We start from the raw sequence: 27,995 nt of genomic DNA on the forward strand, positions 1-27,995 counted from the left end.
GTCTTCTGTTGACCACTATTAAACAATTCTCAAAAACATTTTTAATTCAGTTTAAAAAGTGTCAAAGTGGTACCAGACACAAAAATTCAATCAAACTTCATTAAACATTCACCTCAGAATACAAAATGGCTGTGGCAGCATTGTCGTTTTAGGTCAAAGGCTTTCCTGCGATAATACTAAACGTAATACATACAGCAGAGTAATTCATGATCAGGCGACATGCATAGCCAGAGACCGCAAGATCTTTGTAATTTAAAAACAGAAATATCACTATTTGCTTTGAAACAGCAAAGATGTCTGACAAAAAGAACAGAATAGCATCTATTGGCTAAACGGACCTTATGGTGTAAGTCTGACATTTTTTAACACTTGGAAAAATGTTATGCTAGTGTAATTGAGAAGCAACATGGAAAAACCCACTGCTCTGACCTTTGTAGTGTGACATACTGAAAATGGTATCATCTTTGTGTTCAGTTCTCAGTTTTGATTCAGCAGCTAAATTCGTAAGTCCGTGAAGCAATTTCTTATACAGTTTCAATAATGCTAGTGAACTGAAAAGCTCAACTTCAGCGGTCTCAAGTGCATTGCCTGTAGAAACATATTTCATCTGTGTGTCATGTTGACATGGCACCTCTATGATGAAGAGATTGTAATAAAAAAAATAATAATAATAATTCAAAAGTAGCAAATGTGTTGTCAAAAACCCAGATATTAAATACACCATGATTACAACAAACAGGAATAACACATGATGATTAAGAAGACTTCCTGTAGTCAAAAAGTAAAAAAATTACCTCAAGATGGAAAACAAAATTTTCGCTTTCACAACTGTCAGTTTCTCCTTCCTTTCTGAACTTCCAGAAAAAAAAGACTGCCAGTATCTTATTCCCAAAAGGGTGACTTACAGTCACACCACGAGCAAAGACTTGGCCGTAATTGTACTTTATTTGGGGAGCATAATCTTGCTTCCAAGAATGATATGTGCAGCAAATGTTGACTGATAGACTATTGGCTGCTCCACATACCTTGCTCAAGTGAGACGAACAGCGTGAAGAGAACTGAAGAACGCAAAGAGCGAGTTCTTCTTTGAACCTCCTTTTACAAAGATCCACAGTGAAGTGATTCTTTGGCACAAGGCTTTTATCCGGAGCCATAACTGATGGAACTCCATCGGTTGATCCTCCTGTAAAGAGATTCTGTAATGTCTTTGCTCAGTGAAGTCTCACATCAAGTGTCTTTACATACTGAGAAAGGTGTAGGTCCAAACCAGTTCATTCACACCATTTAGTCCCCCGAGTCCTGCCTGTCTGACTGCGGAGAATATTTCAGACGAAATGTCCCTGCGAAAACAAAACGTTTTTGCATAATAAAAAAAAAAAAAATGCAATAATGATAATAGTGATAACTTTTTAATATTTCTGAAGAAACCATGGTTGGTTTTTGCATACACAAGTGTCTTAGCTAAAAAGCTAGGCTTAGTATTGCTATGTGGTAGCTAAGGTGTTCTAAATGATGCTATTCTATGGGTGCTAGGTTTCTAGGTAGCTGCCATTTTTTTTAGGAGGTTGGTTTCTAAGGTGTTCATGCTGCCCTGCAGTTGCTAAGGTATTCTCAATGGTTGTTAGAGTGTTCTGGGGGCATTTTTCTCTATGGTTGCTAATGTTTGTGCAGTGATTTAATCCTCAATGCTTGCTAGAGTGTTACTAGGCAGTTGCAAATGTGTTCTGGATGGTTGTCACAAACATATGTGGTTCCTAAGGTTTGCAGAATGGTTTATGGCAAATAACTCAATGGTTGCTTGGGTGTTTCCAGGTGGGTTAGATGCATTTAGGTGGTTGCCAGGAGAGTTACTATGCAGTTAAGGTATTAATGTTTTCTGCAGTTGGAATTTTTGAGCTCTGTAGCTAATTCTGGGGCACTGGACTGTCCATTGTCCCTGTCTAATAAACTATTAAAAAATTTTTTTGGGTGGTTTACAGGGTGTTGCTAAGAATCTATAAGCATTTCTCAATGTCAAGGATGGATCCTATGAAGCCAGAGTTTCGAGGATGCTACGTCATCGACATGTTCCAATGTCGAGGATCCTCGGAATTTCAACCAAGGACTGAGTCCTTCGCTCAAAAAATATCCCATATACAGGGAAGGATGCATATGTGTAGCCTTCGTGCTCTTCGCGCTCTCAAATCACCCACAATCCAATGCGCGCAGCTTTGCTATCTTGTTAAAAAAAAAAATGTCGGACGTTAGCGGATTCGGAGCGTTAACAGGGCAATATGCTTTCAAATGTAAGTATATTTACGTTACCAAACATTTGTTATAACTTTAGTAAATATAAGTAAAGTTTAAATGCCAGTACAAATTACTACCGTATTGATATTATCAATGATACAATTACAAATTACGTTATTGATGGCTAACTGAACCAGACCATCATTTAACAATTGTTTGTATTTCCATTTTTCAGCACCTTTTCACTGACGTAATGACACAATGACGTGCACTTGCTAGCCTGTTCCGTTTACATGTTCTCCGAATGCTAAAGAGGAGCCTCGCCTAGCCTCTGAAGGAAGTGACGTGGAAGGACCAGTCCTGCCAAGGAAGTATCCTTGACATTGAGAAACACCTTATGAGTACTGTTTTGTTAGCATTTGTTTTATGGTTGTTAGAATGTTCTGAGTGGTTGCTAGGTTTTTTTTTTTTTTTTTTTGGAACAAATCTATACACTATATGGTATGTGTAATGGTTTATGACTCTGCATGATTTAGTGCTGCTTTATGGTTGCTAGAGTGTTTTCTGTAGTTACTAAAGTTATTCTAGACAGCTGCAAATGTATTCTGGGATGCTTCTTGAGTGTTGCTAATTTGCTCGTAGGATGTTCTGGGTGGTTGCTAAGGTGTTAGGAGTTTGCAAGCACTAATTACAAACAACGCTGTTACCTTGTTGTGCAGAGTCCATTGCTGGCTGCTTGCAGTCTTGTGCTCGATGCCCACTCAGCCCACAGTTATAGCAGGACACATTCCCTGTTTTCTTCTGCCCAGAGCTTCCGTTTCCCATCATTCCATGGGGCTGGTACATACCACCCCCTCCCCCTTGAAAACCCTGCACTGGTGGAAGCACAATATTCGGTTGCGAGTCATGTGATAGACTGCTGTTGTAAACAGGCGGAGCCAACAAGGGGTAGGAAAAGGGGGAGGCGGTACCATTTCCTGTAAGGAGGGGGCTAAAATGAAGCAAAGGCCCTAACGTGAATACTGACGTTCCTGAAAATGGATGAGGAAAGTATCCGGCGTAGCTACCTGGAAGCGCACCATAGGAGCCACAGTTACCACTACAACCGCAAGAACTACAAACGCATATTGAGGAACTGGAGTTAGCACTGTTTGCTTGCACTGAGGCATGGCCGCCATTTTCTGTGGATGATGGGCTAGAACTGGGCGTGACTGTGGATGTACTGTTTACGCAGTAGGTGTTGCAGGGTGCTGCGGCCATGTGAACGTTGCTGGTCGGTGCTATAGGAACTCCACTGACAGGTGAAAAGGAGGGTCTGATGGAGGAACTCGATGATGGGCAGGAGGACAGAGTGGAGAAAGGGTACGATCCTGTGTGTGGAACAGAAGAAGACACTTGTAAGCGTAAAGGTGGGTGAGAAACATGATGGAGGGTGTTAGACGTGGAGGTGAGAGCAGTGCTGGTCTCCACCATGAGACCTGGAGGGGAGCGAAGCACTGTGAGGGTCCCACGGGGGACCGACATGTCCTGGTGCCCCGGAGAGCCATCAAGATTCAACCCATGGAAGATGTTCTCAAGACGAACACCCATGGTGACCCCAGACCCCATTGGTTTGGGACGTTCTTCTGAACAGAGAGGGGGTGGACGAGGTTTGCGGGGAGAATTCAGAATGCGGCCTGGGGAGAGGAGGGGCAAGGATGGAGGGGGCAAACTCATTTGGGAGGGACAGAGGGAAGGATCGTTCTGGACAGGTAGGACTTGGGCAGTGGGACGGCTGGGACCGGAGGATACCACAGGATTGAGGAGAAAGCATGACCGCTCTTTCTCACAAGGATCCAAACCAGACTCTAAACCTGAAAGGAGATATAGACCTAAAATGAAATGCTATGCAAGTATTTAATGATTATTTCACCTTACATTTTCAGGGTAATGAAAAAACCAGAAGCATCACCAACTGCTAATAGGCACTTCAAATATCTCTTTCTAAATTTATGATCTACTTAATACGAGTGGTTATTTGAGTTACTGCTGCCTTTCTATCATCTCTAACCAGTTTGCCCATTCTCCTCTGACTTTGGATATTGGACACTGGATATTTTATCTTTTTCGGATCATTCTCTGCAAACCCTAGAGATGGTTGTTCATGAAAATCCCAGTAGATCAGCAGTTGAAGTACTAAGACCAGCCCGTCTTGCACCAACAACCATTCCATGTTCAAATCTATTTTATTCCCCATTCTGATGCTCGGTTTGAACATCAGCAAGTCGTCTTCACCACATCTAGATGCTTAAATGTTGCCATGTGATTGGCTGATTAGCAATTTGTGCTACCAAGCAATTGAACAGCTGTACCTAATAAAGTGGCCAGTGAGTGTGTGTGTGTGTGTGTGTGTGTGTGTGTGTGTGTGTGTGTATATATATATATATATATATATATATATATATATATATATATATATGTCAAATAAATTTTGTGTCATAGAGTACTATTTGTACAGTTATAATAAAGAATTTAATCTCCATTATATAAATTTGAAAAAATAAAAGCATCAGTTCTTACGTCTGATAGGGTCTTCAACCCGGTCGAAGGAAGTGTCACGTTTGAAAGGGGTCATTGGACTGGAAGGAGCACTGGAATAGCCTGAGGAGGAACTGCTGTCCCGTAGAATGGGCAATGAGTTGTTCTCAACATCTACTCGTAGCTCTTTACACACACACACACAAAAAAAAATAACATCTTGAAAATAACATCAAGGCATATACTATACTTTAAACTTTGGAATATTTTAATTTAAATACAAATATTTTAAACATATTCATTAGTTATTTAATTTTTCAGAAGTGTGTGTACAGTACCACTTCCAGAGTATGTGTGTGTCAGGGATCCGATATAACTGGAGGGGCTCACTCTGGCAACACCACCACATGAAACAGGAAACTGAGACACCACATATCTCTTCTCCAGCTTCTCTCTGACAAAAAAAAATATATATATAAAAAAAAAAATTCATGTACCATGTGATAATAAACAATAGATGGATCATGAATGTCAAAGATTTTTTTATAAAACATTTCCCAGCAATGACACCTTGATGGCGCTTGTGTACTAAAATGTCCCAGCACTTACCGCATGTGCATAATTCTGCTAGTGCATCAGTTTGAAGCTAATAGTCTACTTATGTATACTTTGATTTTAAAAAACAAAAAATGTTGGGATATGTAAAACTACATATTTTTTAAATATAGTCAATGGCTATGATTAAACTGGCTCAGGTTCTAACGGGGCGTTTCAGTTCAGAAAGTTTACAATGTTCAGTAAACACTATTTAGGTTTTAGTTAGCGTCAGTGAGAACCATTTTATCAAGAATGAGTTATGTGAACCAGTATAACCTTTATTGTTGTTTCCAGGCATGGAAAACCTCCCGAGGAGTATATCCTGTTATCTGTTAAGATATCTTAGCTCCCACAGCTCCACCTGAGCAATGGAAACTTGCTGATGTGAGAAATGGAAAAAGAATTAGAATGGTGTGTTTTTGCTGAGGAATAGTGACTTGCTCCACTTCCGTGCTGACCTTAAACTTTCGATACTAAACTTTTAATCTGAAAGAAGTGGTCTGCCCTGGAATTGTGAATTAATTTGTGAATTAACTTGTAAATGAATTTAATATATACAGATTTATCCATTAAAGCTGCAGTAGGGAACTTTTGACGCTCTAGCGGTTAATAAACAGAACTGCTTGCATCTTGCGGAAGAACATTGTAGGCGGAGCTAGCTCTGATTGGTTATTTTTTACCGGGAGTGATGGAGTTTCTGCAAATGGCAATAGGACCACTGGGAGGAGCCAGAGGAGCTTGATTTTTTTCACAGATTATCTGTCTCATATTCTACTGTCAGGACATAATGACAGGTTTAATAAATATGAAAAAAATACTTTTTTACAAAAGTTCCCTACAGCACCTTTAATATGTAACATATATTTTTTAGAGCATCTATTAATGTATAATCAAAAGATAAAATGTTAAGGCTTCAACTGCATCTAGAGAGAAAATAAAACAGCAGAGATTGATATTTTTATAGTTATTTTCAATGCTTTCAAGATACTCTATTAGTTCTAACAAATACGTTTTTGCTCAAAACGAACCATTTTAAACTAACCAAGTTAAAAATTATTTTTTATGAAATATATACTGTATGGTATCAGCATTGGTCAAAATTATTTGAAAAATATTGGCATAACGGCAAAAATCGTGCATCCCTATCAAAAATGCAATAAAAACAGATGTTGAGAAATGTTATTACAATTTAAAATAAATGCTTTCTTTTTTATATATATTTTACAATGTAATTTATACTTGTTATGCATCATTACTTGAGTCTTCAGTGTCCTTCAGAAATCATTATAATATACTGATTTGCTGCTCAAGAAACATTTATTATTTTCAATTTTGAAAACACTTACTGACATTTACAGACCGCAAACCTTCAAACTGTACTCTGTGTATATTATGAATGACTGACCTTTTACATATTTTCCAGCTTTTGAGTAAAGAAAATTTAAATCCAGAGTGATTTCCTGAATAGTCTTATAGATTAGAAATGAGAATGAGCTAACCAGTGTCACGGTCATCCTTTAAAGCGCAAACACAGTTCCTTTCTATGCAAATAGGGTAAAGTATTGGTTGTACCTATTCACAGCACTCTTTCAGCTAACATATTTAACAAAGAGCTAACTAAACCCATAGTATTTGCCTTTAAAGAACTCCTGAATGTTTCTGAGGTTGTTTATGGCATGATGCACGCAGATCAAACCTATTGGCGTCAGAATTTAAGCACAAATCACACTCACTTCTGAAGCTCCAGCTGAGTCTTTAGTTTCTTCTTGGCCCCCTGAGTGAGATCGTACTTGTTGAGATCCTCTTCTGTGAGAGCAAGGAACTAAAAAAATGAATAAGGAGATCATCATTTAGATACGATGTAGTGGGAGAGATATGTCAGGAAGGAAATATGTATTTCTTAGCTGCAATGTCTGAAATCTGTTCCCTAAACATCTCTTCCATTCATTTAAATCTCTTATCAGAGAGGACGGCTCTGATACCAAGGGAAAGAGACACTTTAAGTCATGTACCTCCTCCATGGTTAGCTGCTTGAAGACAGGGTAGTATTTATGCAACCGTAATTTTCGAAGCCAGTCCAGGATGCCATTCTGCTCCGGGCTGGGCTGCTGGGACTGGGGTTGGGGTGTAGGGTTTGTGAGGTGCATCGGTGGTGGACTGGCCTCTCCAGTAGCAGTGCCGGGGAGGATGGCCATCGCTGTCTGAGGAGGGAGAGGGGGTAGGTGTGCAGGTGAACTCTGCGGGAGGGGCGCATGGACGCTTAGGACAGGCTGGATGCTGGCGACACCACAAATGGGCCTGGGACAGAGTGAGAGAGGGTTTATGGATGTAGAGAAGAGAGATGTGACAGTGTTTGAGTTGAGGGGTTGTTAAACTCACCTCGCTCCCCTATACTGAAGCAGACAGCTCAGATCTGCAAAACGTGGAAGTGTTTTTAAGAAATATAGCTTGATTTTGACATCTCATGTGTGAATTTATTCAAACAAAGTTTAATTTAGGACCATTAATACATTTTAAAAATGAAAAAATTAAGAACTTCATCAAACAACACAGTGAAAATGGTAATAGTGTGAAATGTTATTACAATTTAAAAAAATTTAAATATATTTAAAAAAATATGTCATTCAGCATCCATTACTCTAGTTTCCAAAGTGTGGTTAGCAAAATATAGCTTGATTTGTTGTGAAAAGATTCAACTGAATAGTTGAATATAACAGAAATAATCAAAATTAAATATATACAATTAATTTGAATAATACATATATAAAAAATAATTAACATATAATTTGTATAAACAAAATGACTCCTGCTTAGGTCCATTAAGATTTCTATAAATTTAAAGTGTTTTTTTATTTATTTATTAATTTACAATTATTTTATTTATTGAAAAATATAGAAATATAATTTCTATAAACAAAATGATCCCTATTTTTTTATTACATATATTTTCCAGACAATTAAGCATATTGTATTGTATTTGATGGCTAAAAATATCATTTTGACTGAAAAATACAGCTGCAATAACTTACCTACAATACAAATGTATCAAGTATTGAGAATTTTGTGCTTATTTCTATCCAAGGGGGTTTCCGGCCCTTCCCCCACTACTACAAATAACATCACAGACACACAGCTAAGTTCTAGTGGCCTTTCGGCCTATTAATAGTTTCCCAGGATGAGGTCACTTCTGAAGCCTCCCAGCACAAGCAGGTCAAATCAAATCCCCACTGAGCTGAAGCAAACTCCCCATTTCCCCAAGAGATGGTTTGGTCCAGAAACAAATGTCTATGGTGATGCGTGAGGGACGAACCATTGCAAGAGAGGAATAAGGGGCTTACTTGTGCTAGCAGGGAGCTGAGGTGCAGACGGAGTGATAAAGAAGAAACTGACTTTGTCATGTTTGAGAACTTCAGGTGGGAGAGAAGTCAAGCATCTGTGGAGTTGAGGAAAAATTTACTAATTTAGTTCAACTTTTAGTAGGTATTGATAAAGCAAAAATAAAGTCTGGATGACGTAATAAAATAAATAATTTATATATATATTTATATATTAGGATTCATAAGCAGAAATACCGAGGATCTAGTTCATGAGTGGAATCAAGTCCAGGCATTTGGGGCAGAAGTTTCTCCAGACCTTCATCAGGAAAGAGCTGCGAGAGCTGAAGAGAGAGACAGCGGAGACAAGACATGGTTTTATAGCATTACAAATTGTCAGCGCTCATCAATGAACTCATTCACTGGTTTTCAGCATCTCAGCAATGATTATTCTACCCTGTGAAATTATTTTTTGACTACACAACTTTCCATTGTGTCCGATTGCAGATGAGAAATTGAGATGAATGAAAATGTAAACATTTATTACAGACCACTTTAGTAGTTTATTTTAAAGAGTTTTAATCTTAACACACTAGCTTAACTTGCCTCACATTCATGAAACACAACACACATGACTGTCACTCACCTGGGAGATGAACTCCACCACTTCCTGAGGGGTTTTGCTGACAGTCGACAAGGTGCAGTCTGACCACAAGGCCTTTGACCAAGAGAAAAGTATGACAAACATACTACATAGTACATTTTACATTTTGGCTACAATTGTTCTGTAAAAATATGAAATAACTACAGAAAAGACCTGCTTTTTATGGAGATAAAATAAAAAAACAAAACATATAGATATAATATGCAGGAGATTTTGATCAAATTTTCAGATTTTTGTAAAACTGTACTGTAAAATGACACGAAACTCACCTCCAGAACGTATTCTGTTGATTTGTCTGATTTGGGTGTAACTCCCCTTAATTCAATTCTTTCAACATACACTGAAAAAAAGACAAGCACCATGGGTATAGAGATTTAAAATTGTTGGTTTACAGAAGACTTTTACATTGTTCAAATATCATATATATATTTCACTGTTTTCTTTTACTTAGTATTAGGGTTGCACCATATATTGAAATGATCAAAATATCGCAAATGTACATATCGCGATACGCATATCGCAATGGTACGCGGTACCTGAAATATTATTTTAACAATAGGCTACTTCTAAATTTTCCAAAAAGTTATTTGTGTGACTTACTTGATGTAAAAAAAAAAGAGTTATTCGCTTATAACATGAATTTTCAAAAAGCAACACGCGTTAAAAATCTAACAAACTTGAGAAGCATTTATAAACCTCTTGTCCAACAAAAGACAAAATTGTATATGTTTCTACTCCAAACTCACTTCATTACGTCAATCGAGCGTTTGAAATAAAATCCTTCTGTGAGATCATTTGGCTTCTTACGCAGAATAAGACACGCAACATAAAATTTATAATAAAAGATGAGTATGTAAGAAAATCCTCCAGATCTTCATAACCTCTCAGACGGTTTCTGACAGGTTAGAACTCACTTGAGCATATTTAGCTAAAAGGAAGAAACGTAGAAACAAGGATTTGAGCCTCCTGGTAATTCTTACCAACCCCAAACTTTGAACGGTAGTGTATGTGACATTTATATACAGTAAGTCTGTCTCAAGAGTCCACTTACCGTAAACATGGGTGAATGTGTTAAATATACCCTGCAGAGTCAGCACTTCCTGTAATTGTTTGTGTATATGTGTGTGTGTGTGTGTGTGTGTGTGTGTGTGTGTGTGTGAAGAGAGAAAGAAGGCTGAATGGAAATTTGTGAGTTTAATGCATGGTATCAAAAGATCTGAGAGCAGTAGATCCGTTCCAATGCTTAAATTTATTAAGATTAATATTTTAGACATTTTTATTTTAAATAGACACTAATAACTACTAACTCCATTTTTTTTTCTTTTATTTTATCTTATTAAATGGTCTATAAAAATAGTAAGTCATACAGTTTTGGAGTGGCTTGGAGGTTAGTCGACGTTCACAGAATTTCCTTGTTTTCTTTTTTAGAGGTGCACCGACACACTGACTTTGAAACTCTTTCATGGCCTCTTCTCTTCCCTCATCTCCAGCAGGCAAGTGTGAGCTCATCTGGAATGTTCCGGAGAGGAGGAGTCCTTTCCCTTCAGCAAAGAGAGATGCCTGCCTGCTCCTCCCAAACCACCCACCAAACCCCTCATTACACTGTGTGTTTTTATATGTGTGTGTGTGCACGCCGCGGAGTGAAAGTGAACCACAAACCCAGAGAGAGGTCACCACCAGAGGAAGAGATTTGTAAAGTGGTTTGAGACAACAATCACAAAGTGCAGAAGAACAAAGACAATGTGTGATGTACAAATGGAATAAGACAAAGCATCTTTCATCTGGAATAATAAATAAAATGCCAAGTTGGCCAGAGTATTTACCAGTTGGGCTCAGTCACTTTTTGCAATCAGCAGAAAAAGTTGTAGTGTGTAGTGTCTAAAGATTATAATCGTAGAATTCAAGAACCAATCGTTGCCAGATTCTTTTATACGTGTTTAATATTGGTGAGTGATTGTATTAAGCTATGCTCAGATGCACTCTTTGTCAAACATCATTAAGCATTAATTTTGTAATTTTCTCAAACATTTTTTCTTGTTTACACATCTTGTTGTGATGTTGTCATTGCAAGTTAAATGTGCTGTACATTGAATTGACACCGAGTGGTTGAACTAGGTATCGCAGTCCAAATTCAAAATATTGGAGAGGTTTTTTTTTCACCCGGCCCCTTCTCCTCAGATTTGATGCACATGCATGTTGTCAGGGTGATGACACAAACAGGAGCGAACGTACTTGATGATGACTTAAATTAAATACGCTGTGTTTTCCGAAATACAATTGGGTAAACTGCCAGTGGGCGGGTTTCACAAACAAAAACTGAGATGACATTCCAGCCTGGAACCTACATTTTCAAAAGAGAATAACTGACTGTAGCATTGTTTTTCAGATAAACAAGTATGTTAACACGTTTCTTAAATATCTGCAATCATATTATAGTATTTTTATGCTTTAGTAGAGTCAAAATTTGACATACAGCATCTTTTAATGGTTTTAGAATTTTTTGTTTGTTTGTTTTTGTGGTCGAAGAAAGAAAAAGAAAAATAACAGAGATTTCTCTCATTTTAAAGATGTATATATGAATAAATAACTCTTTAATTTGATCTGCAGTCTAATAAAACTTAAGAAAAACTAGAATTAGCATATACGCCATATATCATATCATTTTTACTTTTAACGTTTTACATTTTACAACTTTTAACTTTTTCTAAAACTTTGTTATAAAGAATATTTAAATCAACTTCACAAAGAATAATGAATGTACAAAGAATATGTATAAAGAATATGCTAGAAGAATGAATACAGAATGTACAAATAGCTTCTTAAAATGAAGTTTTCGTAAAAAAATTAAATAAAATCATACAAATAAACCCAAAGCAGAATATAAACCATTTAAAATCCTGTAGGCAACAGAAAGGCAAAATGGTTGTATTAACAGTTGTTTTAAAATATAATAATATACAACCCAAAACTTTTGGATGGGAATGTACTGTACGTATATATCATGCTCAATTTGTTCAACCAATTAAAACTAAACAAATACTAAAACTAACAAAGAAATTCATATAAATTATATATTTCAGAATGATCAAATTCACCCAAATGTCAATATTTATTTTAATAAAGTAAAAAAAAAACATCTGGTGCTCAGAGAAATGTTTCTTAGCTTAGAGAAATATGTGTAATCTGTTAAGGAAAAATCTATTATAAATATTAAAGAAAAATATAAGCATAATTAATCCAAATTAATTATCTAAAATTTGTGTTTTGTCACAAAACTTTCCGAATGACGGTGTTGAATTTCTTTGAATTGCAAAATGAGGAATTTCCTTTTCTCTTCATTCCAATTCAAAGTCAACATCCTGTCAGGCCAATTCAAGCATCATGAGAAGTCATGGCTCAGGAGGGGGAATTTGAGATTTTCTTAGAAATCTCCAGGATTGGTTGCCGTAAAACTACTGAGCTCAGTCTTACCATACAAAAGAACTATTTGGATTGGTTCAATTGTGTAAATTATGTCATTTTATGTACCAAAGCTGAACAGAATAGTGATCTCTGTGGTTTTAATTCTCTTTTTAAATCAGAAAGGATATCTGAAATACTGTTGATTTATCTAGAAAGTCTAAGGCTGATGATACACGGGGCAACATTTTGAGCAATTTTGCCAGGCAACTTTTTATGAGCAATGTTTTGCTCATTTTACATTGATACTTTAAACCTGGTTGCCTGTTGACTGCAACATTGCTCAAAAAGTTTACCGCTTTATCATTAGCCTTATGGTGCGTTCACACCAGACGTGAATAGAGCGTCTAGCGCGAGTGATTTCAATGTAAAGTCAATGCAAAGATGCAAATAGACAATCTGCGGCGCGTTTCTATAAATAAATAAATTATCAGTATGATGAAAAAAATAATACAAAAGAATCACAGGCATTGAATGGGATTTTGGTTTTCAAGGAACAGTTCACCTAAAAATGAAAATTTGCTGAAAATTATCATCGCCCTCAAGCCTTCCACATTTAGCTCGTTTCTTCATTGGACATATTTGTTTCTTCATTACATCACTTGCTCACCAGTGGATCCTCTGCAGTGAATATCATACCACGGTCTTGTCACACAAAATCACAATCCACCATCTGAATCGCAATGTTCCCCAGTGGTGGACAGTAACGGAGTAGCTTTACTTCGTTACTGTACTTAAGTACATTTTTCAAGTATCTGTACTTTACTGGAGTAGTTTTATTTTGAGCAACTTTTACTTTTACTTCACTACATTCCAAAGCATAAAATCGTACTTTTTACTTCACTACATTTCATAAAACATATCGTTACTCCCTATAATATCACGTGCTCCGACACGCAGAAGCGGTGTCTGACTCATCATGAACGAACTGAATCTTTTCAAAATAAACTTTTAAATCGGATCGCGAATCACACCAAACGATTCGTTTACGAATTAGAATGATCGGATTGCAGCTGTTCTGGAGTCGACCACTCACTGATTCAAATGAACCGTTTAGTGCGAGTCTCCAGAAGTAAGAACTGGGAGATCTTGTGAGCGCGTGCGTCTGACGTTGCTAAAAGTAAGTTATTAATGTCGAAATTTTGGATTAATTGCTGTAACTGAAAATCATATTTAGGTCAGAACTGTCAGTTGTTTGGAAACTAAATCCGTTGTAAAGAGTGATCTATTTAAGCCCACTGAGATGCTCCAGTGCAGACGATGCAGACACATCAATTCTAGGTAAAAAACAACAACAAAAAACCCATAAAATAACACAGATTAAATACAATAACTCGTGTTAACAGTTTTATTAAAATGTCCTATGTAACGTCTGTTTTTATATTGTTTATCGACAGTAACGTTATACATATGTATATTGTTTGGATTAACTAGACTAGTAGACAGACATAAATGTTCATCGTACTGAAAATAAGTAAATATTGTTAGCTGAAGCTAACTGTCTAGCTAACAAGCTTGTTGGTGCTAAGTTGATGTAATTTTTATAAATAATGTCCAAATATTTTTATTCAGCCACCTATATATATATATATATATATATATATATATATATATATATAATATAGTTTACATCTGGTTAGAAAAGAAAGGATGTGATGTTCAGAACATGGTAACTACAGTAATTATCAGTGGGAAGAGATGCACCCCGTTTGGCCAGGGGTGTTTTTACACCACAGACAAGATTTGAGAAGGAAAAAATCATTATCTTTATTTACATTTTTTTTATTATTTTTTTCCGTAAAATGTTCTTCCTAACTTCAGGCCTTATATTATCATGTCATATATACAGTACAGACCAAAAGTTTGGACACACCTTCTCATTCAAAGAGTTTTCTTTATTTTCATGACTATGAAAATTGTAGATTCACACTGAAGGCATCAAAACTATGAATTAACACATGTGGAATTATATATGGAATTATATACATTTCAAAAAACTGTGAAACAACTGAAAATATGTCATATTCTGGGTTCTTCAAAGTAGCCACCTTTTGCTTTGATTACTGCTTTGCACACTCTTGGCTTTCTCTTGATGAGCTTCAAGAGGTCGTCACCTGAAATGGTCTTCCAACAGTCTTGAAGGAGTTCCCCGAGAGATGCTTAGCACTTGTTGGTTCTTTTGCCTTCTGTCTGGGGTCCAGCTCACCCCTAAACCATCTCGATTGGGTTCAGGTCCGGTGACTGTGGAGGACAGGTCATTAAGCAGAACCCCATCACTCTCCTTCTTGCTCAAATAGCCCTTGAAGCCTTCAGTGTGACTCTACAGTTTTCATAGTCATGAAAATAAAGAAAACTCTTTGTATGAGAAGGTGTGTCCAAACTTTTGGTCTTTACTGTAACTTTGATATTCTGTAAAACAACAAACTTTAAAATACTTTGTTCTTACTGGTGAAAATCAGATGGTCATCTCTGTTTTCTCTCAGGTACATCACAGTGTAAGCTTCACAGTGAACATTACTCTCATCAGCGTAGTCCATATCAACAACAAAAGTATATCTTGACTCCATATAGTGGTTATTTTGAAAAAATCCAAGGTATTTTGAGCAGTAGGATTATAAAAAGAATATGTGCTAATATAAAATTAAATTAAGTAGCCTATATAAAATTGCAAACATCTATCTTGCAGTACTTTTTTACTTAAGTACATAAAAACCCGAGTACTTTTGTACTTTCACTTGAGTAAAATTGAAAAAGGAGTACTTTTACTTTTACTGGAGTAATATTTTACCATATGTATCTGTACTTTTACTCAAGTACTTGATTTGTGTACTTCGTCCACCACTGATGTTCCCAATCTTGAGATGTACTATTAAGAATATACAGAATGAAACAAGCCAATTACTTAATTATTTGAACAATTTGGAACACAGTATTGCATTAAACAACTAAAATAGACATTAAAGCCGGAGTAAAACACTGCATCACTGTATGAATCAAACGTGTTGTTTTTAATTAAAGTTATAAAGTGATTCATTCAAGAGCAGTGAGTGATTTTCTCTGTCTTTTGTTGTTTGATTAACATTAATGACACAGACAGCAGTAGGTTTATTAGGCTGCTGTCTCTTTAAGACTGAATACACGGATCTTATATACTGACACGCATCTGATTTCTTTCCCAATTGTTTAATTGTCTTTATGTAAATACTCACCAAGACAGACATTTTAACATATTATTTTGTAAATTAAACCATTTAGACCAATGCGCCTGCCTGAAACATAATTTGCTTGTTCGTGTTAGCTATGTCTGAGCACGTGCACAAAGCGCACCTGGAGATCACTATAGTTCACTTGAAAAGTAGATCGTAGACGTCTTCGAGATCAATCACGATTTAAAATCGACAGATCACCTACCCCTAATAGAGATCTTGTATTTAAGCCAGAAGCAACAGTTTAAACGTTTAAAAGTTAAAAACGTCTAAATGATGGTTGGAAACATGCAGCTTTTTACTTCACAAGAGGTTAACTGATGGACTGTCATGTAGATTACTTTGATGTTTTTTATTAGCTGTTTGGACTCTCATATATTCTGACGGCACCCATTCACTGCAGAGGATTCATCTTCATCTTGTATGACTTGATGGTGAGTACATTTTACAGCAAGTTATCATTTTAGGGTGACCTAATGCTCTTTAAAATTCTGCTTCAACTTTTCATTGTATTTAAACACAAGCAAACCTGTCTCTCACACACATTTTTGTACTTTTTAATACACTCACATACATTACTCTCTACACTCTGTATACTTCAGATGCCCCAGGGCTTACAGTTGCTGCAAACCTGATGCCAGGCCAGCTAATCCAAGTATTTCTCCCATTCTTACAGCTCTAGTTACCCACCATGCATTACACACATACAAACACAATGACATCTCTACACACAGATATACGCACAAACACAGACAAGCAGATCTAGTCATGGATGTATGCACATACATTAAATCGACAAACAGCCAAACTCAGCAAAACTTCTGGGAATTTCAAAGGACTTGAACCCTGTCTTTCTTATCACTGTGAGATCCTGTGCAGTGCCCCTCTAAAGAACAGCTGTTTCAACCATTTTTGATCTGACTCATGTACATACAAACTTCATAGTTTGAGTACAGTATGTTAGATTAGAGCGAATAAATATTTCTTACACTTACATGCATAAATAAAGCCTTGTGATTTGTTTTGCTAAACAATGCACGTGTGTTTGAGGGTGTTGACGGATGGCTAAAGCTTGTGCTGAATGCATGCGGTGAAGCCCATGAGGTAATGTAGTGAAGCAGCATTAAATTACCAGCAGACAAAACAAAAGCCTATCTCTGCTCTGACCGACCTACTGTGTCCAGAACACCCACTGAGCACAGAACCCTTCCTGAATGCACATTTCCATTATGTTATGGTATAGACATCCAATGTATAGAGAAATTCGATGCCCATTGCTCCGAGGTCATAAGAATATGCATCCAACCATATCTTTAGCTGCACGCATCTTAGTTTATCGCTGAGCTTTTGCATATATACAGTACAGACCAAAAGTTTGGACACACCTTCTCATTTAAAGAGTTTTCTTTATTTTCATGACTATGAAAAGAGTAGAGTCACACTGAAGGCATCAAGGGCTATTTGAGCAAGAAGGAGAGTGATGGGGTGCTGCTCCAGATGACCTGGCCTCCACAGTCACCGGACCTGAACCCAATCAAAATGGTTTAGGGGTGAGCTGGACCGCAGACTGAAGGCAAAAGGGCCAACAAGTGCTAAGCATCTCTCGGGGAACTCCTTCAAGACTGTTGGAAGACCATTTCAGGTGACTACCTCTTGAAGCTCATCAAGAGAATGCCAAGAATGTGCAAAGCAGTAATCAAAGCAAAAGGTGGCTACTTTGAAGAACCTAGAATATGACATATTTTCAGTTGCTTCACACTTTTTTGTTATGTATATAATTCCATATATAATCCCACATGTGTTGATTCATAGTTTTGATGCCTTCAGTGTGAATCTACAATTTTCATAGTCATGTAAATAAAGAAAACTCTTTGAATGAGAAGGTGTGTCCAAACTTTTGGTCTGTACTGTGTATAGAGAAAGAGAGAGAGAGAGAGAGATAAACGATAAACGATGCAAAAAACGATAAACATCTAGAAAAAAAAAATTAAATTAAATGACTGCCGTTTGTTATTCTTTACATATATCACATTCTGAACCATAGACACGTTTTGCCACAAAAGCCAGTATTGTCAACCGTCAAGGCATTCAAATTTTACAGCAGAAACCAGTAAGCACTCTTGTTGTTTGTGAACACAACCCATTAATCCTGTTTTAGCGAATCAGCACGCAATATTCAGGTCAGGTGACAAGGATGCTAGTCACCTCGAAAAGACATGCTATCTGAGATGAAAAAGCTTCGTCAAAGCTGACTAAAAGTGATCAAGGATTGATCATTTTGACAAACTTGATGAACCTGTGATATCTTCTTAGGAGCGTAAAAAAACTGTTTGTCAAGCATCTACACTGTCACCTGAGGAGATTACAAAGATTAATCCAGTGTTATCTGCTTTTGCCAAAAAGGGACTGTTGGAGTTTTCTGCTTTTGCTAAAAAGTTAAATAACTTTTAATATATAAAAAAAGGAAAATACTTTAAATGAACTTTCATTTTGTAAGTTATCTATTGTATCTATTGATTTATTATTATTTAATTAAAACAACCCAGCTGCGATTTGATTGATATAACTTGGAATGCACAGTAAAAAAAATAAAAATAAAATAAAATCAGAGTTATCTGTTTTTATTTAATCTGTTAACTTTTTATTTAATTAATAAATGTTTAAAATGACTGTAATTCATGTTTTAAAAATTATAGTCATATGTGTTTACATTTACAAACGAATTATGTTTGTGTGGATGAAAATAAATGTATTAAAGATTGTGTGTATATATATATATATATACATAAAATAATAATTATTATTATTTTAAATATAGAATATTTTAAATGTAAATAAATTATTGACAAATAACTGGACATTTTAAAAACAAATTACATCCATTTTAAAAACAAATTACATCCATTTTAAAAATTAATTATACTGTTTCAATTTTATTTAATTGAACAGCTGTTTATTAATTTGTTGATTACAACATTGATTTTTTTATTTTTGAAATTAAAAAAAATATAATTAACTTCTTAAGTGACATGCCTAGTACTCCATATGCCACTTCCAAAGAAAATAGTATCATAACCACCTAGCAACCACCCAGAAGACCCTAGCAACAACTCAGCAATGGGCATGGGCAAGAATATTTTTCTTTGAAAAATCGTCCCCTTGGAATTATACGTTTCTATCTGCCTTTTTTGCCAAAAATTTAGTTATTTACGTATTCCTATTCTGTGAAAACTTATATACATTATGTGATTTTTTTTTGGTACTGATTTATGAAAGAGACTTGTTCCCCATAACCCATATCATTATATGGAATACAAAAACTTTGAAGCTCTATATCTCGAAACTGCTCAGAATGCAGATACAACCTTATAATTCCAAGGTGACGAAATGTAAAAATATAGTATGCTGATTACACAGGAATAAAACACTGAGATAAACAGAGAATATGCATGACCCTCTAAAATGTGCATCTTTCTGATAAAAGTGCAGTTTGTGGACTCAGTGTGTGAATATGACATCTGGTGCTTTTTCTGCCTGAGCCAACAGCAAGACAAAACAGGACTAAAAATACACACTTATGCTCACAACAGAGATCTCAAGAACTCAAGAAATGATAGCACACATCCCTAGCAAAACATGTGTGGACATGTGAGTCCGGGTAAGACATACTGGGTTTCTTCTCTAATATTCTCCTCAAGATTAAAATAGAAAACTACAGTCTTTCACTTACACACAAAATATGAAACACACTCTGGAGTAGTGCCTGGCCAAGATTTTCCATCAAACACTCTCATTTTCCACTATTTGTGAATGCAAACTCTGGGAATTCAAATAAAAGATGTATTTACAGTCAGTCTATGATAATATACAGAGTTCACACAGATTGCACCAAAAAATTATTTTAAAAAATCTCATAACTAAAGCTTAAGAAAAAAAACACGTAAACCTGATATTAAAAAAAAATAAACAAAACAGCTGTCCATAATCTGTCGGAAATGTAAATTATTTAGGATTATTCAATGTTTTCTTTAATATTTAGTAATCCTTCTTATGTGGCATTGCATTTTAAGTCTTTGTAGATCTGTGTGGGAATCAGTTTAGTCCAGTTTGTTCATATGATACAATATGAGATCCACTTTTTCATGTGAAGGATGCTTTGCTTGGCAAAACAAAATCCCTCGCTTGATTTCTGCTGAAAGCCTCACCCATCTAATTATGTATTTATGGAAAAGAATAAAATAAAAGTAAGCAAACTGTCTTTCGTATGGCTTGCCTGAAGTCATTGAACCAAGTATTTAATATGACGTGCACACTGAAAATATATTAAGCACAACACGTTTAGTAATGATGATTGATGCATTACAGCTTATGGTTATAAAACAAATTTGGCTTTGTTTTAGACAAAAGAATTTGGCTACAAGCCATTCAGTCTACATTTTTCAACAACATAGTTTTTGTTGCATTGAAAATGATTGTCAGCCGGGCAAAATTTTATATTTAATGTGTTTTCCCCATACCAACCCCAATATGTTACGTTATTTTTTTACTAAAAATAAAAAAGTTTTATAAATAATTTTTAGTAATTTCAAATAAGCTGAAATAAAATATAAATAAATAACAAAAAAATTACAATTATAAATATTGCACCAAAATAAATAAACTAAAATAAATGTAAAAAAAATAAAAAATAGAAAAGGCTACATCGAAATATATTTAAATAAACTAAAAAAAAAACACTGCAAACCGTAAAACTAAAATGAAAACTGAAAACAAAAAAATAACATTGCAAGTGTAATCTCTTCCTGCGAGCTAAGTGTCGCTCTGATTAATTTATCTTCCTCTGCTGGAAGAGACCTGAGGAGAGGGCAGAAAACATCTTCCACCAGCTGTCTCAGATGAATGAAACTTCAGTTAAAAAGATTTCAGAAGGTGCATTCTCGTTCCAGCTTCTGTATTAGAACTTCAAATTTTTACCAAGCACTACCGTTTTTTTTTTTTTTTTTTTGCATATAACATTGTAGAGTAGGTTTGTGGATCCAAAGTTGTGGAACTCACCTTTGCTGGGTTTTCCGACATGCGCTTTGAGTGGTATTTCCTGGCACAAAAGTGAAGGACTCGGTGACATGACCTCAGGACCCAAACCTTCATCTGTCTGACCTCCTTTGACTTCCTGTTGCACAGTCTGGAAAAAGAGGTCAAAGGTCAAAGGTCTAGACTGAACATGGACAAGTGTATTGTCCGGTTAGTGCTGTTGCACTTAGCCAATTGAGTCTTATTTAATTCACTCTGACAGCACAGCAGTCTGCTTCTTTAGTTCACTCCATATGGATTTACTATTGGTTAAGCAGTGCTCGTCAATAAGGACTTCCCGATGGTCTTAGTGATTAAAAAAAAATCAATCAATTTAAAAGCATTCCAGCAAGACACAAAAGACAACTCCATCTAGTACCGTGTGCACACAGACAGCTGCGTCTCTGACGCCCGAGCCCCAAGTGGAGTCTTTCTGCATCTTTATTTCTTTTAAATGGACAAATATAAAAATGTGTCAAAGTACCTGTCTAGGCAAGTAATTTGTAGCTCTAACAATGATTAATCTGTATTTAATTTATACAGTGTAGTAGAGATGCACCGATCAACCGGGCATTTTAACCAGTCGTCTCATTCAGCACGTCTGCTGTTTCGGTTTCATAAAGCTGCTTAATGTAGCATAACCTAAAGTTAGAAATTATACAGTCTAATTTAATCAAACATTACAAGTGTGTATAATGAATATATATATATATATATATATATATATATATATATATATATATATATATAATTATTATTATTATTATTATTATTATTATTATTATTATTATTATTATTATTATTATTAAAATGCCGTGCTTACCACTTATTTCAAATGGACATGAAAAATAAAGGTGCAACACAGTGAAGAATATGCAATGTTATTTTAAAAGTAATTTCTGTACCTGAACAACTACAAACATAAAATCCTAAATCATTTCATTTGCATCTTTGTTCTGTAAATTCAATGGTGTTATTGCTTATAATGTGTTCATTGGTTCTTTTTTACAGACTGTTCACTTGTCTTAAATAATGATTGAACTTTATATTTGTCAGGCAAGTAGTTTTGGAGGAAATAGAGAATTGTAAAATTTGAATCGTATCTAAAATATTGGTTTCATATAAGCTCATTTATTAAAATACAAGACAGCATAGATAAAAAAAAAAAAACAATGATAAAAGCATCTATTTTATTTTATTTATTTGTATTTTATTTTTTTGTGGCAGGGCCAGTAATAATTTGTACCACTGGCCAGACCAATATTCAAATTATTAAGACAAGCCTAAAACTACATCTGAACAAATTTATAGCAGCCCATTTCTGCTTGAGAATAAAGATTAAATGTTAAAAAAGAGAGATAAATAAAATAATAACAACAAAAGAATAAAATACAAATAAAAGATAAATGTATTAATAAGAGCACAGAATTAAATCAAATATATAAATGAAAAGAAATAGATTTTGAAAACATTAAAGAATAAACAAATAAATTCAAACTATGAGGGTGATGATACACAGGGAAACTTTTTGAGCCAACTTTGGCTAATGTTGCCGTCAACAGGAAACCAGGTGAGACACAGGGCCCATGACCGATCTAAAGTATCCATAAAGAAATTTGTTACCCATTCTCAATGGGAAAGTGCTCAAGCAACATTGCTCCAAAAAAGTTCAAAACGTTGCCCCATGTATCATCAGCCTGAGGGGTAAACTCACGCTTTGTGATACAAAGTTGCAATGACGATTAAATCACAACTTCAGGATGTCACATGTAAATTCAAAATTAGGAGATATAAAGTTGCAACTGTAAAAACAGAATATGGGTGAACAGTGTTGTTACTGGGTTTTGGCATCATCCTGGTGTTCAATGAAACAAAACAACTGTCTCAGACTTTTATTAAAGTGAGTCAAGGACTTCCTGGCAATAGATGACTGTTCTATAATTTGTCAACTCAATGCACATGTGTCTTACATTACGTAATTTTTCATCACTTCGGAACAGCACATCTAAGAATTAAAAAGCACAAATGGAAATATGCTTGCCTTTTTATTTTTGATTGATCAGTTAATAACATTACAATCCCAAAACCCAATCTGATTAGCAGATTCAATAGTCAAATATTTCAGCTCAGCCGCCTTTTTGCTCTGAGGTTACATCTTCCAGCATGTTAAAAACATACAGTAGTAGGATCAAGAGGAGGCTGGTACCTATGCTAAAAGCCAGCTCTGAAAACAATCAGGACTGCCGTACAGTCCACCGCTGCCACATCCACATTCCACGCTGCCAAATCTCTGTTCCTCTCTTCTTTGAAAAACATGGCCTTATGTTAAAGACTAAGCGGAAGTGTGGATCATAACACAAATTAAAGAAGTCCTTGGAAAAGTACAGCTGGGTAAATTCATTCTTAGCACACAAATAAGAACAATATGAGAAACGTGAATCAGCGCATCATTTTTTTACACATCTGAATAGCTGCTTTTAATGTTTTTGTCTCTGTTTAATGTCTATGTGCTAACATCTTAATTTTACTTTCTGATTTACTGTAATTTAGGGTAAAATACAACAGCCAGTGGGGGAAATATTTAGGAATGAACTTGATTTTTTCAGCCAGGAATTGGCTGGATCTTGGAACATAGCAGTATGATTTAAAGAACATAATTAGTTAGTTATAAAAAATAAAAAATATATTTACGTAAACAATTACGCCAGCCAGCCCGACTCTATTTATGCCTATTTTGCTTTAAAAGTGTAAAGTGCTAAAATGGGCTACATTTGGCTGTCGTGGTATCTATTATAACTGAAATTTATTTAAAATAAATGTTGGCGATTACTATCAGAAGCATTACAAAAAGATGCTTGAGACCAAAACAGCATTTGTTTTTATTGATGTTTAAGCTAGTGTAAAGGCCTCTTGAACAAGCGAGCAGTCGTTGCTTCCTGATGATTCACAGAAGAGTTACACAGAGGGCTGATTTAAGCATGGAGAAATGTGCTGAGCTTCAGTTCATGAAAGCCAAAACCAACAAATCACTAAATAGAACCGCCTTCTCTGCTTTTACATGGGTACTTTCCCACTACACACACTCAAGCACACATTTCATACTTATGTTGAGAGCCCATGTCTATACAGATAACATCCCAATGAAAATATTTACATCTGACAACACAGGGAATCACCAATACAAGATTCAAGATACATCAGGAAGTGTTTAATTGCATTTCATCAACTTGCATTTTGGCGTCGCTGTGTTTTGGACTATGCACTGACAAAGATTTCTGTCAGGGTAACACTTTACATTTTAACTGCCCAATGATCCTTTACAGGAGTAATTACAGAAATGTATATCATGTAACTTCAAAGTAAGTATTTTACTTATGGTAACTCCTAAATCATGGTTACCAAAAAAAATAAACAAATTTCTGATTAATTTTGTGACAATGAAGAATGGAGTAATGGCTGATGAAAATTCAGCTTTGCCATCACAATAATAAATTGTCATTTAAAATATATTCAATATTCACAATAGAACTGTTTTTACTGTATGATTATTGATGAGCACAACAGGCTTCTTTCAAAAACTTTTAAAAAAATGTAATTACACCTAACTTTTGACCGGTATTGTGGATACGTAGCTAGTAAGAGTGCATTTCCCACAGATTTGGGCTATTACTTTTTCTTCCTTTGGGCTATTTTCCTAAAAAAATTAAAAAAAATAAAAAAAATAAAAAAGGAGTGGTGTGTTTTTTTTTTTTTTTTTAGTCTCACAGAGGAGTTTCTGTGCCATTCCTAATTCCTGCTTAGACATGTCATGAGCAAGAATACATGTAATATACAAGAAGATGCCATAAAGGCATACATGGTTTTGTTGAGTGAGTTGAATTACAACAGATAAGAGCAAATAAATAGATATTTAATAGCACTTGTGCAATGCAATACTCTTCAGAACTGTGTGCATCATGTCACCATATATAGTCATTTTAACATCTATTTATTGTAGAACAGCTGAATAATATCATGTTCTATAATGAAAGGGTTTTGTTATTATAGAAACAAACATCTTGCTGCTTCTGGCAGTGCTTTCAAAGCATGTTTGTTGACTCACTAAGCTGACATTTTTGAGATACTACATAATTATACATTTGTAATATTAAGTGAAAGTGACGTGACATACAGCCAAGTATGGTGACCCATACTCAGAATTTGCGCTCTGCTTTTAACCCGTCCACACACACACTCCATGAACACACACCCAGAGCAGTGGACAGTCATTTATGCTGTGGCACCCAGGGAGCAGTTGGGGGTTCAGTGCTTTACTCAAGGTTACCTCAGTCGTGGTATTGCCAGCCCAAGAATTGAACCCACAACCCTAGGGTTAGGAGTCAAACTCTCTAACCACTAGGCCACAACTTCCCCAGTATGTATTACTGAGTTTAAACAAGTGTTGGCGTTATTCTTATGTCATAGTAAAGGCAGTGATTTATTGAGATCACTCCTAAACCCCAAGGAGAGTATGGAACAGATCCAAAAAGATAGTAAACGCTATGTGAGTTGTGTGAGATTTCATGGCTGAATTGCTTGTCTGTGTCAGATGACCCCAGTTCATTATCATTGCTCTTGGTGTTCCCCACAGATACTGTTGAATAAGTTAGGTCTGGCCTGTATATCTTGGGGTGTATGGCCTAGTGCTTAAATTATTGAGGCTAAGCAAAAGGTTGCGGGTTCAAGCCCCACAAGGGGTGATCTATGAACCATCAGAATAGCTGAACACTTAACCCTTTCGAGTCGATTAACGCATATATGCGTTTTGAGTCAATTTCTCCTGATAACCCCGAAAATAACTTAAATTACACTCTCAGTTTTAATCGTACAGATAAGAGCAATACATCAATCGAATCTGTAAAGGGTCAAGTTTTTTTGGATACAGACATAATAACAAAAAACCTTTGTGCGCTTATAAAATAAAGATAACAAACAAGTCAGTAAAATGATCTGAACTTCCCATCACTACGTTCTCTAAACGTTACTGCAAGAATGTTTGTTCAGAACTTGGGTAAAATATCCAAAATGAAACAATGTAGCACTGGGATTTGGTGTTGATTGGAGTTTGAGATGTGGGAGTTGCACTCAAAAGAGAAGGCAGATTAACTCAAGGGGTGCGGTTTATGTGAAATAAATGATTGGAGACCTACATGTGTCACCAGAATCAAAATATGCATGGATTAATGATTGGATGCATGGATTAATGATTCACATTAAGATCTATAAAAATGCATTCAGAAAACAGATAGGGTACATTTTCATTTCATGCTGACTTTAAATGCTTCCCACCTTGCAACACGGACATCCGGTCTGGCAAGCGTTGAGGGTGGATGTTGTGGTGTAGGAAGAGAAGGTCGGGGTCGCGCTCACGTTTGGGAGCGCAGCAGCGCTGGCCCCGCCCCCTTGTGACGTCGACGACGCTTCACTAACTGTCACCTGTAGGATCTCCTGGATCTGTGTCAACTCTTGCCTCAGCACCTGCTTTTGATGAAAACTAAAGGCGGGATGGTTCGAAGCCATGGTGAAGAGGAGCAAAAACTGCTCTCCCATCTGGCCATCGTTAAGCTGCAGTCCGTAGTTATTAATGATGGTGTCGATATGGGTGAGGGTCCGAAACAAAACTCCCGCCGCTACGCGGTTGTCCGAGCTGAGGAGCGCGAGAGAGACGAGCAGCTTGCTCCGCACGACCTCATCCGTGATGTTGGTCAAGTTGGCGAGGTCAGCCGGGTTGTTAGCTTTGATTTCTGCATCCCTCAGAGAGTGGTAGTCTTTTCGGGCTAGGTCTTCCAAACAAGAACCGAGGAAGCGCAGCTCAATGGGAACGCAGAGGTCCAAGAGGCCGCAAAGGAACTCAGCCCTCTGCGCCGAACTCAACACGGAGAACCAGCGGTAAACATCCTCTTTCTGAACAAAGCATCTGTTTTCCACCATCTTAGCCAGCACTCATAAAATGCATCAGATATTAAAAACAAAGTTCATACAGCAATGGTTGATGGTCTTAACCAACTTTACAAACTTCCTAATCATTCACTGAAGTAAACATCCATGAACTTAGAGGCAGTGATGCGTATGAGCGTCTCAAAACCCCTTCTGGAGGACATATTATATAGTTTCCTTCGCGTTTTATATGCCTGCAAATGTATCATCTCGTCAAATACTGTTAGGATATTAAGGAAACAAACTGTGTTTACTGTAATCCCAGACGCGCGGCGGCGCAGCCCCTCTGCCCGCCTGTGTCTCTCCTTTTTCGGCCAGCCCCCCTGCGTGATCCCCACGTCAGCCAGTTATTCAATAGACTCCAGGACACATTATAAAACAGGAACATTTCTTTTAGATCGTATAGTATCCATTATACCGATTTGTCCAGATGACACTATCGCAATTGCTGTACACGCGCAAAGGAACTGTAGTCTGGTAATAAACATTTTGTGTGGATAACTACCCAATTGTAACAGCTTGAGTGGTCGAATGGACGTCAGTACCTATAACCGGACGCCGAAGTAACGTTTTTTTTTATGTAAACAAAAAAGTTACACTTTATCCACTGCTTTATTTGCTTTCACGCGAGTGAATTAATCTGCGGTTTCGTTGCCTATCATTATCCTATCGTGAAGTCGAGAAAAGGCAAACTGAGTGTAGTTCACTATCCCGAACTTCACGCAAACCCCGCCCATGGGTGAATTTTACAGGAGGAACAGATTGTCAGTAATCATATTCTGCGCTGTGATTGGCCAGAGCGACATTCTTGTGTATCTCTCTCAAGCGCCTGCAGTCATAGTTGGTGGACAGTGAAATATGGTATGATTTTAATACGACAGGCTAGGCCTACATTAACTTACATTCGTAAGTGATTTTTAAACTTAAGGTAGATTTATTTAAATGCTATAAAATAGTATGAAA

At 36.2% G+C, this 27,995-nt stretch overlaps 1 protein-coding gene across 1 annotated transcript; it reads right to left on the reverse strand.

Annotated features, from left to right (window-relative positions):
• Positions 1-18: 18 nt before the first annotated feature.
• Positions 19-27,993, reverse strand: LOC113066772 (zinc finger CCHC domain-containing protein 14-like). The gene is made up of 13 exons (XM_026238788.1): positions 26,385-27,993; positions 21,042-21,168; positions 9,591-9,661; positions 9,304-9,375; positions 8,916-9,001; positions 8,682-8,776; positions 7,723-7,756; positions 7,356-7,641; positions 7,077-7,165; positions 5,085-5,200; positions 4,789-4,932; positions 2,937-4,082; positions 19-1,340 (listed from the first exon to the last, which is right to left on the reverse strand). The coding sequence occupies exons 1-13, from the start codon at positions 27,024-27,026 to the stop codon at positions 1,285-1,287; spliced, it is 2,964 nt and encodes a 987-aa protein (XP_026094573.1). The 5' UTR covers positions 27,027-27,993; the 3' UTR covers positions 19-1,284.
• Between the last annotated feature and the right edge of the window lie 2 nt (positions 27,994-27,995).

Source organism: Carassius auratus, chromosome 50, assembly GCF_003368295.1.
Source record: "Carassius auratus strain Wakin chromosome 50, ASM336829v1, whole genome shotgun sequence".
In the NCBI taxonomy this organism is placed as follows: domain Eukaryota; kingdom Metazoa; phylum Chordata; class Actinopteri; order Cypriniformes; family Cyprinidae; genus Carassius; species Carassius auratus.

What these genes read in the sequence shown, in the direction of transcription:
- LOC113066772 (XM_026238788.1), bottom strand. Translation starts at nt 27,026, where the DNA reads ATGGTGGAAAACAGATGCTTTGTTCAGAAAGAGGATGTTTACCGCTGG. An exon ending in TGTCGGAAAACCCAGCAAAG is followed by an intron (nt 9,662 to 21,041) that starts GTGAGTTCCACA and finishes TCTTTTTTTCAG; the next exon opens with TGTATGTTGAAAGAATTGAA. An exon ending in TGGTGGAGTTCATCTCCCAG is followed by an intron (nt 9,002 to 9,303) that starts GTGAGTGACAGT and finishes CTCTCTCTTCAG; the next exon opens with CTCTCGCAGCTCTTTCCTGA.